The sequence below is a fragment of the Coloeus monedula genome (assembly GCF_965178545.1).
Source record: "Coloeus monedula genome assembly, chromosome: 20".
In the NCBI taxonomy this organism is placed as follows: Eukaryota; Metazoa; Chordata; class Aves; order Passeriformes; family Corvidae; genus Coloeus; species Coloeus monedula.
The window spans coordinates 3,071,740-3,089,977 of NC_138800.1; the positions used below are offsets into that span (position 1 = coordinate 3,071,740).

Here is an 18,238-nt window from a genome sequence, read left to right on the forward strand (position 1 = left end):
GGAGCCAAAGCTGAGCAATCTTTCCCATAAAGTCTGTGGAGAATTGCATTCCATTCATTCATCCTGAGCAGGAGGAATGGCTGTGTTCATTAAAAACACTCAGATTCTGAGCATGCCTGAAACTACAAGAAGTTCTCGCAACCTATGGCTGGATGGACATGGAGGTACAGGGAAGAAGAGTGAAAGACCCTGGCCCAAAGTCTCTAGCAGGACTTGAAGTCAAACTCTGGCCCATACCAGATGCATTGTTAAGATCAGTGTGGAAACCCAAGGCCATCAGAAGAAAAATGAAGACTCCAAAAATAAATGACCTGTCGACCAAGACGAACCACCTACAGGTACAAAAGATTGGCTCATTTCAGGCAAGTGAGCTCAAAGTCTTGGCACCACTGAAGAAAAGAGAGGCATGACTGGGAGAGCTGGCCAAAAGTTGCAGAGCCAGAATGATTAAGTTTCCCTGCAACCTACATATTAATGGTGTAGCAGCCAGTACCAGTGGAAATGCTAGCAGAGGCAACCAGGATTCTTGGAGAAGAATTGTCTCCCTGGCAGATGGGATGGAACACATAATTCCGGGTAAATATCTTTCAAAGTCCTGAACAGGTGACCAAAAAGGTGCTTCTGAGTCAGGAAGCTCTTCTGAAAGTTCCCTTCTAACAGGCAAATACAATCAGGGGAAAATAAGGCTTCCTCTGGGTTTTGGGGTTTCTTTGGTTGTTTTATAAACTATCTCCAGCTCACGTCCAAATGAGAATTAATTCCACAGAGCCCAAGGGAAACTGCCACGATGACAAATATGAGCACATGAAGGGAACAGCGTTCTTCAGATACCCCAGGACTAAGTCACCTGCTCAGGACAGCTGATAACCCACAACTCCACAGCAATCCACAGATGACAGAGGCACTTCATCTTGCCAAGGCCATGCAAGAGGAACTGAGGACCACACAATACACTTTAGCAGGGGACAGCAACTAAAACAAAGAGGTACTGTTAGAGCAAGATGTGTATGATCTTGATTGCTTACAGTGCACAAGTATCTACACCTGTCCATGTGCTCAATATGAGCAGGTGCTCCAAGTACACGCTCTTTCAACACACAATTCCTTACACAGGCCTAGAATATCAGACACTGCAGGTTACCCAAATCACGTGTTCTGCATACAAGCACATTTAGTTCTAAACTGATTGAACCAGTCCATTTCACTGCAACATAGGGCTCACAGCCATCTTCATTAAGCAGAGCTCAGAAGAATACATTATCTGACTCAGTTTTAAATAATTAATGCCTGGTGAGTGGCTTTTCAACACTTATTACACAACCCATACTAAGATTTTTAAAAGCATTGTTATAATTAACTCCTAACACATTTTTTTAAGGTAACAAGGCAAACCAGATATGAGCAAGGCTCCTCCTTGCCCTGTGGCAAGGTGTTAGGGAATCCATGTGGGTGAAAGTCATCATGAATGAAAGCCACAGGAAACCAAATTCCAGCGCTGCTTCACTGAACTACTATTATTTTTATCAGTTCTGTACTGCTTAAAAGTGTACATGCTATTTCCTTCATAAACCTCATAAATACATTTCATCAGTTTAGCCCACTAATTTATACTCACTAATTTAAAAAAAAAAAAGCTGCAGGTTTGAAGCTTGAGCCCCACAAATTCTGAAAACTTTTCATACACTACTCAAATTAGGAGCTGGGAGCTGTGAGGAGCTGTGAAAAATGTGGAAATAAAGACTGGAGATAGGTGCTGGCTTGCACAGTCAGACATAAGCAGAGGTGTGCTTAGTAACTAAACTTCTGTTTCCATATTTAAAGAAAAATGAAGATACCCACAAGTGAAGAGGTAATTCTCAATATTGTCAGCACCATGTGCTCCAGAGACTGACATCACAGATGAATTTTTTAAGGTTTCATTCTAACAGCAAGGTAAGAATCTCTTAGAAGCTTTTATTAGTCCTAAAGTAACAAGAAGGACTCAACTCTCACTTGTTAAAAATACAAAGAACTGTGTCCTTCCTGGATTCTTATGAAACACCTACTAAAATCTCAACTACCACTGCCTATTGCTCACTTTCATACTGAACTGAAGAAACACGGTACAAGGGGAAAGGAACTGTTGCCTCCACAGCTCTACATTTTAGAGCAAAAGGTATTATACTATAAATTTCATCAAGACTTCAAAGCTGTCAAAGGCAGTGATGCAATCAGCATCACCAGGAATATGTAATGCTATTATTTCTAAAAATTGTTGTTCTGAAGTAATGTTTTTTGGAATTATCAACATCTTTGTCAGGACAGAAGAAAACTACTTCCAGCATCAAGATTCCCCTGAAAGCATGGGAGATGTGCACTTTGTGAAACCATGAAAGCAATGACTGACATTAGTTGACCTTGTTCACACAGATCTACAGCATAATGTTCAGCAAGAATCATAATGAAAACACTGTTTTCAAATTTAATATTGTTTAATCTTATCAGGCTGACCGTACAAAACCACAGCCCAAGAACGAGTATCTTGTAACTGGAATAAAGCAAAAGCTGAGGATTATCAAAACTAATGTAGGATTTAAACACAGGCATGCACCTATAGAAACCATATCTCATACAGCCAAACACAAGCATGGATGAGAAGCCAGTGCTTCCCACAGTACAAACCAGTGCTTCCCACAGTACAAAATCTGAAAGAGAGATCTAGCCAGGAGATCAAACAGCAAATCTCCATAATTTCAAACTCCCTACTAATAGATGTGTCCAGTACACAAAGGCCCTGTTATATCAGGGCCCATGATAGCACTGTACTGGTAATAAAACATAGTACCTAGGATGTCAGGGAAGGCCTTTAGGCAAGAAAAACAGAACAAAAAAAGAAATCAGGTGCAAAACTGAACTCCCACCCCAGTACTCAGATAGCAGTTTTCACAAAGAGCAGTATTAGAAGATTGTCCCTGTAAAAAAATGCAAAAAAAAAAAAAAAAGAAAAGGATTCATCTTATACTTAATTCCTCAATCAGGTTGCAATTCTACATTTTGATATCAGTGATCTGTTACAACCCAACATCATGGTGACTTTCATTTGAGTAAGTATGTGCACAGAAAGTCACTGTCCATGCCAGTAGGACAGTGACAAAGAAACCTAGAGCCCTACCACAAACAACCGACCTTGAGACAGAGCCTCCAAGAGAATTTTACCTAGCAGCAAAAGCATTTTTGTGAGTAAGTCTTTCTGTTACAGACAAAACATAGTTGCTTTCCAAGCAGTATTTAACTTGACAACAACTTGACAGTTGTTTTTAAACTCCTCCTCAGACTGATTCTTCTATCATACCCGTCCTGGGTTGCAGTGTATTCTATGACCATCCTCATGAGCTGTTGAAACCAGGTGGGGCAGCTTCCTTGCCTCCTGCCTCCGGACTATCTTTTGTTAATGAGCCCAGCAATGCCCTGCCACATGACTCATCATCCCATTATGAGATGCTCCACCCAGAGGGAGGAACCAAGCATGCCATCCTGGATATAATCTGAGATTCTGAACACCTGAGACAACCTTTCCACTGGATTCCCAGAGGACAGGAGCTACACAGCCACCACTGGACCTTCTGAGGAAGAGCAGCCCCTTTTTACAGGATCACTGCTTCGACAGAACCACATCCATCACTTCAGGAGGACTGCAGCCACCATTTTATCAGACTGGCACCATCACTCTGACTAACAGGGTGCCAGGTTGTATCCTGACTCTGTCAGTTTAACCCAGGGTTGTCTGCCTTTACTTTTTTTTCTTTTATTTCTCTATTGAATTGTTATTCTGACTTGATGCCTCCCACAAGTTTGTTTTCAAACTAGTACAATACCCCACCCTTGACCTGCATCTTCTCTCTTTCCCTAGGCAAATAAATGTACATTTTGTTATTCATTAGGCACTGTCCACCACTACCACTTCCCTAAATGAACACATCAATGCTCCCCCAAATAGTCACCGAATCTTTGAAACCTATCCCTAAAAGTACTGTCCTGTACTCAATGAATCAAGTTTTATGAACACAAAAGTTCCACTGTTTTACTGTAAAAATGAAATTAAACAAAAAGCACACCCTAGATGTACTTAAAGGAGTACAAAAGTAATGCAGATGTAATTTTAAGTCATTACGGTACAGATGCATACTTCTGTCTACTAAATAAAAATGATATTAAAAAGCTACATGAAAAAATACTATTTTGTCAAAACTGTGCATCTGCTTTAGTAAGGCATGAAGTGATTTGAAGAACCAGGACCACCTGAGCTGATAGAAGTACTCCTCTACCTGTTCAGTGTTCTCCTCAGTCTTCCAGAGTGGAAAAAAGTTTGGAGGAGGGGATACAAAGAAAAGTTAACACACACTAGGAAATGCAGGATGTATTATAAGGGTGGTCAGTCTAGTACTTCTTACTGTACTAGTTTGTCACGTTATCTAAGAAAAAATGAACATTTCCAGCCATTGTACAACTAACATTCCAAACAAGACCACTGTTACTGCTCACTTTTATGTTCCTAAACAGCTCAATTTGCCACAGCAAACATAATTATAGCATGCAGCAATGATAGACAGAATTTTGCTCCCCAAAGTTATTAGTATTATTATACATATTACTATACATATATATATACACACATTATGCAGCTTGTGACATACAAAAATAAAACATCAAAACTTACAGTATTCATTAAAATCCTTCTTAATATCTTCCCTAGAGTTGACAAAGGCTTTTCCTCTCTCAGTTCCAACTACAAAAACAGTTCTTTCATATATACCAATACAGGCAATTTCTGCCTTGGACTTGGCAAGTTCTTTACACTATAAAAAGAAAAAGAAAAGGCTTTTATTAGCATAGTTAAGATACAGTTAATAAAAATGTATGTGATATCATGTAAAACAACTACTATACTGCTGCCAACATCCACCCTTCAGAAGGTACTGTGAGCAACACAGCATCAGCCAGCAGCAAAGCACAATTTACACATCTGGAAAGCTTTTCATCAGAAATATTAAAAGCATTGTAGATGCATTAGCAAAATTAAGGCTTTGTATAGACTCAGAGATGCATTGGTTTTAATTAAAATGATTTATGACATTAATCCATGTTAAATTATCACTTCCATGTTAATCATACTGTCTTACTCCAACTTTCAACAAAGAAAAAGTGACACAAAGGCTTTAAGAACCAAATATATCCAATGGAATAAAAGACTTGCAATCTATTGTCTTGTAACTGTTCCACTCAAAGTCTCATTGCTAAAAAGAAAATGTTTGTTCTTGCTTATCATTAAAAAACTCCAATTTTAAAGAACCAAATTTTGACAGTGCCCCAACTTCAAGGAAACAGGACAGGCATTTCCACTCACAGCCCCAGCCAACCATAAACCCCACCACACAGTTAAATAACTTCTACAAAACAGGTGATATGCCAACAAAAAGAAGTATTTTCTGAACAAGTTTTGTTGAGTTGGTACAGCAGCTAAGGACAAGGCATTAGCCTCAAAATGATTTATTCACTCTACATTTCATATGACAAAGACCAGAATACACTCTTGCCGTTCAACCATGCTGTACCTAAGCAATCAACAAATACTTCTCATTTTTTTATTTGACAAAATAATTTTTAAAACAACCACACCACAAGAAATAAGATTACTGTTAGCATGAATTATCCCAAGCAAAGATAGAGTTACAGCTGGTTGGACAACACACAATATGGTAAAGATACAACAATCCACCTTCCCTGCTGCCCAGTGGGAAGCAATATACTGGAGTAATCCTGCAAATACCAAGACAGATTTATGACACAGAAGCTTAACTTCTCTACTAACCACTGACTCAAGTCCTGATATGAGGAATGTAACCACCATTCTGCTTTCCAAGGATTCCTCATCATGGATGGATGTTGCTGGTGCAGTAGTTTGAGCCATTTTCCTCCTGTAAGACGAAAGGAAAAAACCTTTTCAGATACATACAACAGTGCAAGAAAATGAAAACCTCTCTTATACAAGCAAAGAAAAAAAAAAATTTAAAATCCCATAGAACACAGCTCACAACACACAAGCAACCAAATAAATAGGTAAACTAACAGGAGAAAGTGCTTGCTCTTCTATTCTTTCATGCTTCCTGCTGTTTCATCCAAAGCTGGAGCTAAACATTCAAAAGTTAAAATGCTGTAGCATGATCAGGCCACTATGGGGAGAAATAAGATGGAGTGGAGTTGCAGGCTGTAAAATCTGCCTGCAGAGGCACGTGGCAGCACAAAAGAGCACATGGCAGCACAAAGGAGCACAGGGCAGCACAGAGAAGCTTGTCTCCCCAGACCCTGGGAGGAGGAGATGTCATGCGGCAGACCCCCACAGAGAGGAGCCTGCCGGGAGCTGACCGGACGGGGGAACAGCGAGTGATCATCCCACAGAAAGACCTTTAGAAAATGTGTTGCTGATGTGGCAACACAGGATAGGTCACGTAGTGAGAATTACCACATAAGGAAATACTGTGCCTTGGAAAAGTGTATAAAACCAGCTCATTCCTTTGAATAAATGATTCAGATTCCCTGCCGGTCTGGGTCTGTGCCTCAATCACCGACAAATGGTGTCCCTGTGTGAGGAATTTATTATACGCCTAACTGCGTGTCCATTGGTGAGCCCTGTGGGACTTGAAGTGCTGCTGAAAGAAGCCGGGAGGGAAGCTGGCCAGCGATTGATCCCTGCAAGTTGTAGGTGAGCCATGGAGAACGACGGGGGATGGTGTATCCCACTAACAGAATGTCACAGAGACGTTGGAACGGATTTTAAAGAAACATGGCAGGAAAGTTGAGTCTACAGATTTGAACAGACTCTTGTTCTGGGCAAAAGACTGTGACTGAACTTTAGATAGGACCAATATTTTTGATCCTTGGACATGGGATGCTTTAAGTGACGTGTTGTGGGACCAAGCTGCGCAAGGCGATGCAGCGCTGATGGAGCTTTTGTGTCCGTGGAGGACAGTGTGTAAGGCGCTCATGGTGCATGCAGCACCCAGAGACCGCATAAAGAAAGACGCTTGTGCCACCGCAGCAGCTGTGCCGACCCCTTCTGTGCTGCCAGTGAACCGCAAGTCTGTTGGGGCTGAGGGAGGAGAACCAGAAGGGGCCCCTCGTCCCCCGACCCGTTTGACCCTGGAGGGGAACCGGACGGTACCGTAGAAGAGCTCACGCCGCCACGTGCCATGCAGCATCAGCTGGAGCCGGGTCGCGGCAAGTGGCTGGAGCTGGGGGGGCCCTTCCTGGTAGCGTGTTCCCTCTCTGTTTGCCCTCTGCAAGAGTGCAGCAGTGGCGGCGGTGGCAGACACGGGGGGGGAGAGCGTGCAGGGCCACGGGGGCACGGCACCGGTGAGCGCGCAGCACCGGCCAGCACATGGCGGCGAGCACATGGCAGAGCTGGGAAGCAGCAGCGAGCACATGGCAGAGCTGTGCTGCACCAGCGAACACATGGCAGAGCTGGGAAGCAGCAGCGAGCACATGGCAGAGCTGTGCTGCACCAGCGAACACATGGCAGAGCTGGGAAGCAGCGGTGAGCACATGGCAGAGCTGGGAAGCAGTGGTGAACACATGGCAGAGCTGGGAAGCAGCGGCCACCACATGGCAGAGCTGGGAAGCAGTGCTGAGCACATGGCAGAGCTGGGAAGTGCTGGTGAACACATGGCAGAGCTGGGAAGCAGTGGTGAGCACATGGCAGAGCTGGGAAGTGCTGGTGAACACCCTGCCAGCAACACAGCGAATCTGGTGGCGCGAGCGCGGCTCTCTGCATATGGGAAGGGAGGAGACGAGCTGGCAGGACCCGCACGGCCGCCCGACCTGTGCTGCTACAGCCAGGCTCCCATTCCCTGCGGACCCTCGGGAGCTGATACTGTGCTGGAGAAAAGGACTGAGTGGACCGACGGCCCCTTCCTCGGGGGTGGGAGGTGGCTGCAGCATTCAGCATTTGCACTGGCTTGTGCGGGGGTGGCTGCGGGCTAGGTATGTCGTTCCTGCAGCTGGTCCATAGAACTCTTCTGGTTTTGTTACTCAAAATGTTGCCACAATCCTGGACCCTATCCCAAAAATTGCTTTTTTACCACACCACCTTGTCAATTAGAACCGCATTGTTCTAATTGCTTTTTGTTAGGGATGTTCCTGTAATAATCATAATTTGTAAGCTATATTTTCAAGCAGAAATTAACTGATATGTTTTTTCGAAGTACTCTTTTCCTACTTGAAGAAACTGGAAGAACAGCTCCCACGTTGCTGCTTCCCTGATGTGGAAAAAAGGTTACCACTGGAATGAAAGACGGCAACCCTCTCATCCTGCAGCAGCTTCTGACTCAGGGCTTGTTACCTTTTGAAACCACTTAGAGAGTTAATATTATTATAATTGTAATGTCCAAAGCCTGGATTTATATACATTCTGTGAAATGGTGAAGTATTTAAGCAGTTGAGGATAACAACCTTGCTTATTTTTACTCAGTGCACACTTGTTGTTCTATTAGATGCATTATTTTACTGTTCATAGTGAGGAAACTGCATGTTATGTTACACATTTTCCTGAATTTGGTTGGTTGAAATATGTTCGTTACGATTGCTACTCCTTCCACATATATTTTTGCTTCCGCCCATACAAGTGAACGTGCAGAACGGACCTATAGTGCTCTCAAGTTCAAATTGTTAAAAAAAGAGGGGGGGGAGGGTGCAAAAATGGGGCATACCCCCACGAAAGACTGCAAAAAGTTTTATATGTTCTTAATTTTTCAATCGCATTCAGAATGATCACAGGCTCACTTAGAAAAAGCTGAAGTACTTGTTAGGATCTTGAAAGTGGAAAATGGGAAGGCCCCTTTCCATTGATAACCTGGGGGCGAGGATGTGCTTGTGTTGCCACAGATTCTGGTCCAAGATGGGTACCTGCAAGAGTGGTCTGACCAGCCTTGGATACTTCAGCTTCATAATCAGCTTGTGGAAAAGATAAACTCTTCTGAAGTCACGTTCCTCCTAACTGATATTAATAAAGTTTTTAGGCAATTTTTTAAGTATTTCAGGGAAACCTCTCAGTCAAGGCTTGAGGCTCTGGCCAAGCCCTAGCCCTGGCTGACTGGAGATTATACCATCAGACCCAGATGTTTCTGCCCTAAAGGTGTAATCAAGTCACTTTGACTTGTTGATTTGATCTTATAAAAGCTGGACCCTCTTTCGAGGTAAACTTGGAAGTCTTGCCCAAGAAAGACTCTCTCCAAGTCTTCACTGTGAAACAGGACCTCCCAGCAATTGCAGACTGGGTGGTGGTAAAAGTTTTAGACAACTTTACGTTGTTTCTCAGAGTTCTATCTGTTTAATCACTGTCTTCATACATAAGACTAGTTATTGAGTGTTTTCATCTAACCCCCTGTTCATAAGAAAGATACTGCTTTTGTGATGGAGCTTATTTGGTTCAGGCAGTGGGCCAAACACGTTCTCATGTTAAATATGTTTTGTTTCATGATTCTTGTTTGTATAAAACAAAAAAGGGGGAATTATGGGGAGAAATAAGATGGAGTGGAGTTGCAGGCTGTAGGATCTGCCTGCAGAGGCACGTGGCAGCACAAAGGAGCACATGGCAGCACAAAGGAGCACAGGGCAGCACAGAGAAGCTTGTCTCCCCAGACCCTGGGAGGAGGAGATGTCATGCGGCAGACCCCCACAGAGGAGCCTGCCGGGAGCTGACCGGACGGGGGAACAGCGAGTGATCATCCCACAGAAAGACCTTTAGAAAGTGTGTTGCTGATGTGGCAACACAGGATAGGTCACGTTAGTAGTGAGAACTACCACATAAGGAAATACTGTGCCTTGGAAAAGTGTATAAAACCAGCTCATTCCTTTGAATAAATGATTCAGATTCCCTGCCGGTCTGGGTCTGTGCCTCAATCACTGACAGGCCACAAGCCCTCTGTGCCTAGAAAAATGCATGTTAATTGATTAGCTGAATTTACATTGATTTTTTCTTTATAAGCATGTTTGCAATTCCAGCAATCTATATAAACACAGCAATGGCATTAACAAACATTAACTGGCATTAACAAACAAATGGCAAATTGTAATTATGATGCAGGTATTAGAACAACCTTCCCTATAATTATGATGGCCTAGCTCAAAACAATCAATCACCACCCTGCCCCAAAATCACAGCTTTAAAGACTATAGTAACAGTAACCACAAGGTGACATTCTTACTTGCATGTTTTTCAGTTGTAGGATTAACTCAAAGCTAAGTAGTCTCAACTAAGGTGCTAAAATAAATAACTAAATTTCAGCAGCAACACAAAAAACCCCCTTCTTTCTGTAGGTCATTCAGGAGATTTCCAATTTACTTAAGACATTAGTAATAATCAAGACTTCTTTATACCTCTGCTGCTAGAATTGTTTATAAAAGACTGATATATATGAGAATGAAGTTTTAGCAGCTTCTAAGAGCACATTTTTCTGTTGGAGTGTTGCAACTTGTTAAGTTTACACATATCTAGAGCAATAACCTGACATGCCTGGAGGAAGAGAGAACTGGTAGATAATTTAGCTGTAACAACTCCACATGCAAGTCAAGAAAAATCACCTCAAAAGACAAGACAGATCAGATAAACAAGAGACTTCACAGCTTGCTGCTCCTGTAGAACCTGGCCACATAATGTGGCTCAAGTTTTCAAAGGCGACATGTATCCTATTAGATACGTAGACAAGTCAGGGCAGCCCACTGCATGTGATAATGTGCTGACTTTGGAAAAAAAAAGGCACTGTGTTGTTTCTAGGGCTTAGAGCACTTCAGACTACAAAGTGAATGGGACAGGAAAAAACTCCAAAAGCCCAAATTATCAACATTGCGAACTCAAAACACATCTAGTAGCCTTCTGGCTCTCAAGCACAGGCCAGCAAATTGCATTCTGGATGAACTGCATTCTGGATAAACTGGCAGGGAGTGGCACAGTCAGCAGCTGTTTGAGGATTCCAGTAATGAAGACGCTAAACACTGGCACCTGCTACACTGAGGAGGAGGCAAACAGGTCTAAAAAGGAGCCAACTTTGAGAATTAATATAAAGGAACAACAATTGTCATATTATGTTGATGGCTTCAGCAACCTGAGACAGGGCTGATGGGGAGAGAGAGGCTGATGGGGTTATCCTTCAGAGGAAGAGAGGCATTGCTTGTGGAATATCAGAGGGAAAAGGGATATTATGACATAACATAAATAAATCTTTAGTGAGCCATGACTTTTGATACACAATAGAGTTCTCAAGCTCATCTTCGGAACTCCTTTAGAGTTGAGATGCTGACAGTGATTTTAAACATGATAGCTTTTAGACTGTAAAATGACACCTTAACAATCACAATATTAAAGATTAAATAGAAGATAACTACACATTTCCCCTTTGTCCCATAGCTCTACTCACTATCTGATGCAGTTGTTCTGCACCAGTTCAACACCTCCCAAACTAGCAGTGGCACAAGCATATCCCCATTCTAGGTGAAAAATCATGCTACATAAAACACAAGAGTAAACTTATTTTTGTTGAAGAATGGTTAGAGGATCAGGGACATGGATCATTGATAGAGCTGTAGGGTACAGATCAATAAAAGAGCTGTACAAGCAAATGCCTGCATGAGAAAATGCCTGTGTGAGAAACAAGCCTGAGAACCAAAAGGGAGTTTTAAGGAGGTACAGTGCTGTGCTGATAAGATGTACTGACCATGAGAGGGGAGGAAGAACTTTGATTTCTCAAGTTAAAACATAAATAATAGAAGCTTGCCAATGTAGTCTTTTATCTAACCCAATTATGTAGAAACAAGAATGTGCTTTCATAAGTTTAAACCAATCAAGAACTGACAAGCATGTATACTCATACTATATAAGTGCCTTGTATTACCAATAAACAAAGCTTGCTTTATCAATCACACTGATTGTCTGCATGTCTTCCCTCGCCAAAGTCAGCAAGATACTTTCTGATTTGCAAAGCTACCTTGTCCAGAAAACAGACCAAGGAAATTCCAGAAATCATTTGAAGGCTATGGATGCACAAGCACATCAGACAAGTGCCAGTTCAAGCTGTCTCCCCATGCAGAATTGCTCCCATCCCTGGAAGGTGATTTCTGATCCATAGGTACACAGTGGATCAAGCCAGGGAGCTTGTCCAAGGGAACAGTGAAGTGTTCCACAGGACTGGGGCACAGCCTCAGTATCTCAGAATCACATCTGGATACAAAGTTGGGTCAAATTAGGTTATCATCACATAAGTCTTCTAATAACATTTGGAAGAGTCTTTCCAAAGTACAAAATAACAGTGTCTCCTGGTTTTGGATACCCATTCTTTAAGCAGTCTGCATGATGACAGATCAGTGTTCAGTGCAGATTCAAGAGACATCCTTGCTGCACTGTGGAAGCATAAGAATACGTTTTCCTACCCACTTGACAGCGAGTCACATATTATTGTGCCAGTGGGCAGGGTCAGCACAAAAGACACAGCAATTTAAGGAATAAGTGTAATTTACTATAATGCCAAACTGCAAAGAATTACAAAACCGTACGCTAAGCAATGCATCTAATTATTACTACAAAAGACTGCCAATTGTGATTAAGAAAGATATATCACCAGTTACCCCAATACTTTACCCCTTCATCCAGATATGCACAACAACTGGGGAAGCCACTGTCACAGCAAAGGACTGGAGAACCACTCCCAGCAACTGGGAAACCCTATAGTGCATCCACCTGCAGGCAATGAGGCTTCCGACTTCACTGTGACATGGTCCTGTTTTTCTACTGTTGAATAAACAACCATGATTTCTCATGTGGAAACATCTGGTTTCATTCTTCTCCTATTGGGCTTCTCCTAAAGTCTGGCCAAGGCTCAAGGAGGAACCAAGGGAGTTGTCTTTGATCCTACACCCCCAAACAAGGCCAGATGTGGACTCATCTATTTTCTAAATACAGAAAGGTAAATACATGTTTCACCAATGAGCGGATATATATATTCTATCACTAATAATACTTCATTAATGAGTGTGTGGGGGGGAAATATATATATGTGCCAGTTTGGACAAATTTGGAGGAAAATATCCTCTGATAGAAGGCAGGTTACAACCAGCCCTCCCCCACCAGGTTCAGGAAAAAATAAATTTTCCTCAGAGGAAAGTGAAAGAGATAAAAACTATTTATTTAACAAACACACAGGAAAAGGACAATAATGCTAAATAAGAAAACCTCTCACTGCGGAGAGAAAACCTGGGAAAATTTCAGAGTCCTTCCATGTTAGGGACCGAGTCTGGAGAGCTGGCCAGAGTAACGACACGTACACCGATACGACTTGAGCATCGTTCTCCCTTTACTGTTTAACTATACAAGCTTATATCTACTTTTGCAAAGATTCACGCCCAGTCCCTCTAGATGGCCTCTAATCAGCAGGGGAGCCGACCAGTGTACAACTTTGCCAAGGACTCTCAGGGCTGCCTGCAGCCAGGTGCTTTCCAGGCCTGCCTGCAGCCAGGGGCCAGTTCAGGGGCTTTTCCTCAGCAACCCTGGGTTGTCCAATCTTTCCAGGGGTATCTTATGCCCCTGTTCCACAAGGAATCCCTGTACACTTCTGTAGGTAGCCTCTCCCCTGCTCCTCGGAGCTGGGATGGGATGGGCCCTCCTCCGGGGCCTTGATGAAAAAAATCCTCCCTATGTGTTCTGATGTTGAAACAGTCCAGAAAAGAAGGGAAAAAAATCGAAATCTCAGGAAAACAAAGTTCAACTCTCCAGAGGGAAAGAAAACTGAAAAACTGGCTGGAAAAAGAAGCAAGCAGGGTGCTTCTCCACTCTCGCTCTGCTGCCGCAGCTGAACACAGAGAGCCATCTCTGTGTCCTTGAAACAACTGCTCTGAAGAAGTACACTCAGTTTTTGTCTCTCCCCCCTCTCAGGCTCCGTTTAAAGGCATAGAAAGGCACAAAATTAATTTCTGGGTGTAAAGCAGCGATAGGGGATACACCACATAAAGTCACCCCAAGACAATATTTAACATTGGGTTATATATATAAGGTTCATCTAGAGGTCAGCTTTCACTTAGGACATGTTGTTCAGGCCTCAGTCAGGGCCTGTTGTTCAGGCCTTAGTACTTCATATATGAAATAATTAATTTTAATTTCTTTCCCCACATTTTGCCAGTTTCTCCCTTTCAAGCATCAGTTTTCTCCACTATCCTTTTTTAACCACTGGGGCAGTGTTTTTTATTAGAAGGAGTAGGCTATGGTTCAGTAGATCTAATGAACCTGGCTGCTCTTCCAAGATTCAGCTCTTAGAAAGGGTATGACAACACCACTGTCCAATGTAAATCCCCAATGCAAAGCCTTGAGAAAAGTGTAACACCTTAAAAATTGTCACCAAAAACGTTGGGAAAAACAAAACTCTTTACCACTGCCATTGCAGAATTAGAAAGCGGGCATGTATTTCAGCACTGGGTGGGGGATTGCTGCTTGTAACATGCACACCCCTATCACAGTGTCCTGCAGTGGTAGGGAGGAGAAGAGAGATCCAACAGGCAGGAATTGTGCAGCAAGATTGATTTACTTAATTATTTTACAACTCTTTTATAGACTTTTTTCTTTATAGTCTAATTGGACAAAGGATCAGCCATCCCTTGGGGTGATTGGCTAAAATCCTAAAACATCCATTGTCAAAATATTTTTCTACTATACCATAAACAAGGCTTTGCAAGGTCGCAGGTGTTCATAGTTAACAGAACTTTACAAACATCTTCCCTGAGAGAGAAAAGTATCCCATGGGACTGGAAAGAAGCAAGAAAAATTCTTGCTAGCAGCAATATTTGTATCCACACACCCCCAGCCATCTAACATACCAGTTTATATCTATGCAATTAATACATATTCATCACATTTCCCTGGAATCATACGTATTGCCAAACATTCCCATGGATTCTTTTACATCTTTAAATCCCTTCTCAGAATTCATTTACATTAGAGTTGGAGTTTCTTGAGGGTCTCTGGTGGTCATTTGGGGAACATCCCATTCCTCACATTTATCTTTTTATGGTCACAAGCCTTCTAAAACCAGTTCCTTCTCTTTGACTGCATTCCAGCTATGTGATCTGGTGAAAATATACCTTCTCATCAGGCACACAGTCTTTATTGTCAAGGCTAAGCTATCCACTTGCACACCCAGGTGAATATAGGACTAAACACTGTCTATGTTTAGGAATTTACAAGACTAAGCACTACTTGCTGCAATTATTTTCCAAACTCGTGCTACACAGTAACACCAATTTCAAAAACATCTTTTGAACAGAGTACCACTATCTAATAATCTTAAAACTTCCAGATCAGTTAGTCATAACTATCTATAATTCTTTGGTTTAACTTCACCAAGATGTGCCTTTGCCCATGTAAAGCCTTCCAAATACATTCCTGCCTGTGATCTAACCCCAGCTACAACTTAGCCCCAAACAGCTGCTTCCTCAGGCAGGTGTTTGGCCATCCCCAGGCGTTGTAGATAACCCAAAATGTTATTGTATTCCATATCTATCTGTGCCCAAAATTGCTACTTTAAGGCCTGGTGCCATGGCCAGAAACAGGGCTGAGGGCTGCCCTGGCTTTTAACTCTGAGCACTGAAGCAAAGCACACTCTGGCCTCGTGGTTTCTGGCTTGGGTAAAGAGCTCTCTTGCCTGGTAGCATTTGCTCAAGGTTGAGGTTCTGCTAATGAGGGGGTTGTTTCCCTTGAGTTTTTCTGGGCTTGCAACAGTAGCAACTCAGATAAACTGCATTTAGCAATCAGAAACCATTTCAGAGTGAATTTTGCAACACCTGTCAGCCACACAAAGCCTAAGCTGATCCAGGCTCAGGCACTGCTTGTCGGTGTGGAGAGTCAGTTCTCCCTCTGCCATCAGAGCAGGGACCTGAGGCAGTCAGCACCAACACTGGCGGAGTCCAGCATGTTCAGTGAGCAGTAGCACTGATCTCACACACCCCAGCAATTCTTACCTGCCACTAGCACTGCTCTGTAAGCTCTCACCTTTCCTGGACGGTTTGCCACCATCCTTCCCCTTTGTCTCCCAGACCACACAGTTGCCTGCGAAGGCCATCTTCTTGGGGGGAGGGTCAGATACCATTTTCCCTTTGCCTCCCTACACGTGCTCACCTGTGGCAGGCACCATCTTGGAAGGCATATTTCTGCCATTTTGGGTGCCCCTTTGTTCCCCAGCAGTTGGTGAGATTTAGCAATTTTGTACCTAGTGATTATTTGCTGTTATTTTTTTGCCTGTTGCTTGTTAGTAAACTGTTGTTTTTTCATTTATCTCTGCTCATATTCCTTTTCTCTTTATTGGTAGAAAGGGATGGGTTGAAACTAAGCAGAGGTAACTCATTTAATGAGAGTGTCTACCTCTTAAAATTGTCTTGAACCAAGACACCAGGGCTCCATCCCATCTAACAGTGACTTGGAAAAACAAATGCCATCACTCTGAATGTCCGCCCCTCCCTTCTTCCCCCGGCTCTGTATGCTGAGCATGACACCATGCCATCTGCAATGGCCCTGGGGTCAGCTGTCCCACCTGTGTCCTCCTAAACTCCTTGCGCACCCCCAGCCTCCTCACTGGTGGGGTGAAAAGTAGAAAAGGTCTTGGCTCTGTGCAAATACTGCTCAGAGATAATGAAAACATCCCTGAGTTATCATCACTGTTTCCAGAAGAAATCCAAAACAGGGTCCTTTACCAGCTAGTAAGAAAACTAACTATCGCAGTTAGGACCAGCACACCACCTAAGGTGAAGACCACCACAGTACAGAGCTAAAAAATCCCTGAATTTTCCTTTTAGAAGGAAAAAACTAAAGACCAAATGTTACAATCCACCCCTTAAGGCAGGGTAAATGAGGTTCATGTTAATAGGTCCCCTGGGGCAGATTAGAGTGAATGAACAGTGAAAGATCAGTACATATACATATATAAGTATACATATATATTTATGCACGTATATGGCAGGTTTATTTTAGAACAATTTAGTTGCAATGGAAAATAGGTATGTAGCTGTTTCGGTTATTTTCTACATTAATATAACAATGTAGAAATACGAAGACATCATACAAGAAAATATATAAGGAAAAGAAAGAAAGGGGAAGAAAGGATAAGAGTAGATAGTGGAGAGGATAAATATCACTACCCATGGATCCAGCAACAAGATTTGATTGTTACAGCTTAGATATCTGTTGGTCAAAGTGATGGTTGTAGTCCTGATCCATCAGGGGTAGGGGAAGCTCGTGAAACATGGAGTTCAATGGGTTAGTGTAAGTTCAGTCCAGGTGGGAACACCCAAATGCCTCCCCTGAAGGGAGGAGATTTACAGTGTCTGGTGCAACACTGCTGGTCATGCACAATCCTATTGTGGAAGGCCTCAGAAATTAGTCTGGAGGCACTTTGACTTTGACGGTCCCCGATGGTTCTTACCAGCCTTCTCCCCCATCTGGATTAAAATCCATCTTGTCAGTTAAACAAAGGTCGATTTGTCTTAGTCATGCTCCTGTGGTGGGTGTGCATTCCCTCTGCACCTGGGCTCTTCTTATACAGATCAGGGGTTTAATCACCACATACCCAAAAACTCTCCTTCCCTTTGGTTAGGAAGTACAAACCTGGCCTCAGCAAAGTACCTGCTGCTTTTGCAAAATGCCACTTGTTTGAATCATTAACCTTTAAAATTCCAGTCTCTCACACCAAACCAACACGTATGTCACTCCTCATGTTTCTTGATGACTTCTACTTTTCAGAACAAAAACAATTGCAATACTTGGGACAAGAGAGAACAAAAACACAAGGCACAGTTACTTTCCATTGCTCCTTTACTCACACGAGGCAGACACGCCAACCTTGAGAAACCCAGAGGTAACAGATACCCTCTCTAGAATTGCATGTCTGACACACAAAAAGTAAAAGCAAAACAATACTTCAGCTTTATGAAGAAAAAAAACATATAAAGAATACATTATTTCAACATATAAACATATAAAGAATACATATGGGAAATTGGGGTGGGGATTGAAAGAATACGTGTTTCTTAGAGAAGAGTCTTAATAAGCAATAGTTTTTACCCTTCACCAGAGGCATGCAAGCAGGTATTCCCAAAATGATACATCTATCCCTTTTCTGCAACTCTCCAGACAAGCAGCTGTGGATGCCAGAGCATACACCTCTCTGCTACCCCC

At 42.7% G+C, this 18,238-nt stretch overlaps 1 protein-coding gene across 9 annotated transcripts in view; it reads right to left on the minus strand.

Annotated features, from left to right (window-relative positions):
- Positions 1-18,238, minus strand: part of GTF2I (general transcription factor IIi) — a 108,178-nt gene that overhangs the window by 82,291 nt on the left and 7,649 nt on the right. For all 9 annotated transcript variants that reach the window (XM_082294593.1, XM_082294600.1, XM_082294598.1 and 6 more), the window contains exons 2-3: positions 5,849-5,954; positions 4,697-4,835 (exon numbers count right to left, since the gene is read on the minus strand). In XM_082294593.1, the coding sequence (XP_082150719.1) occupies positions 4,697-4,835; positions 5,849-5,947 (238 nt within the window). In that variant the 5' untranslated portion in view covers positions 5,948-5,954. The remainder of the gene's footprint in view (positions 1-4,696; positions 4,836-5,848; positions 5,955-18,238) is intronic.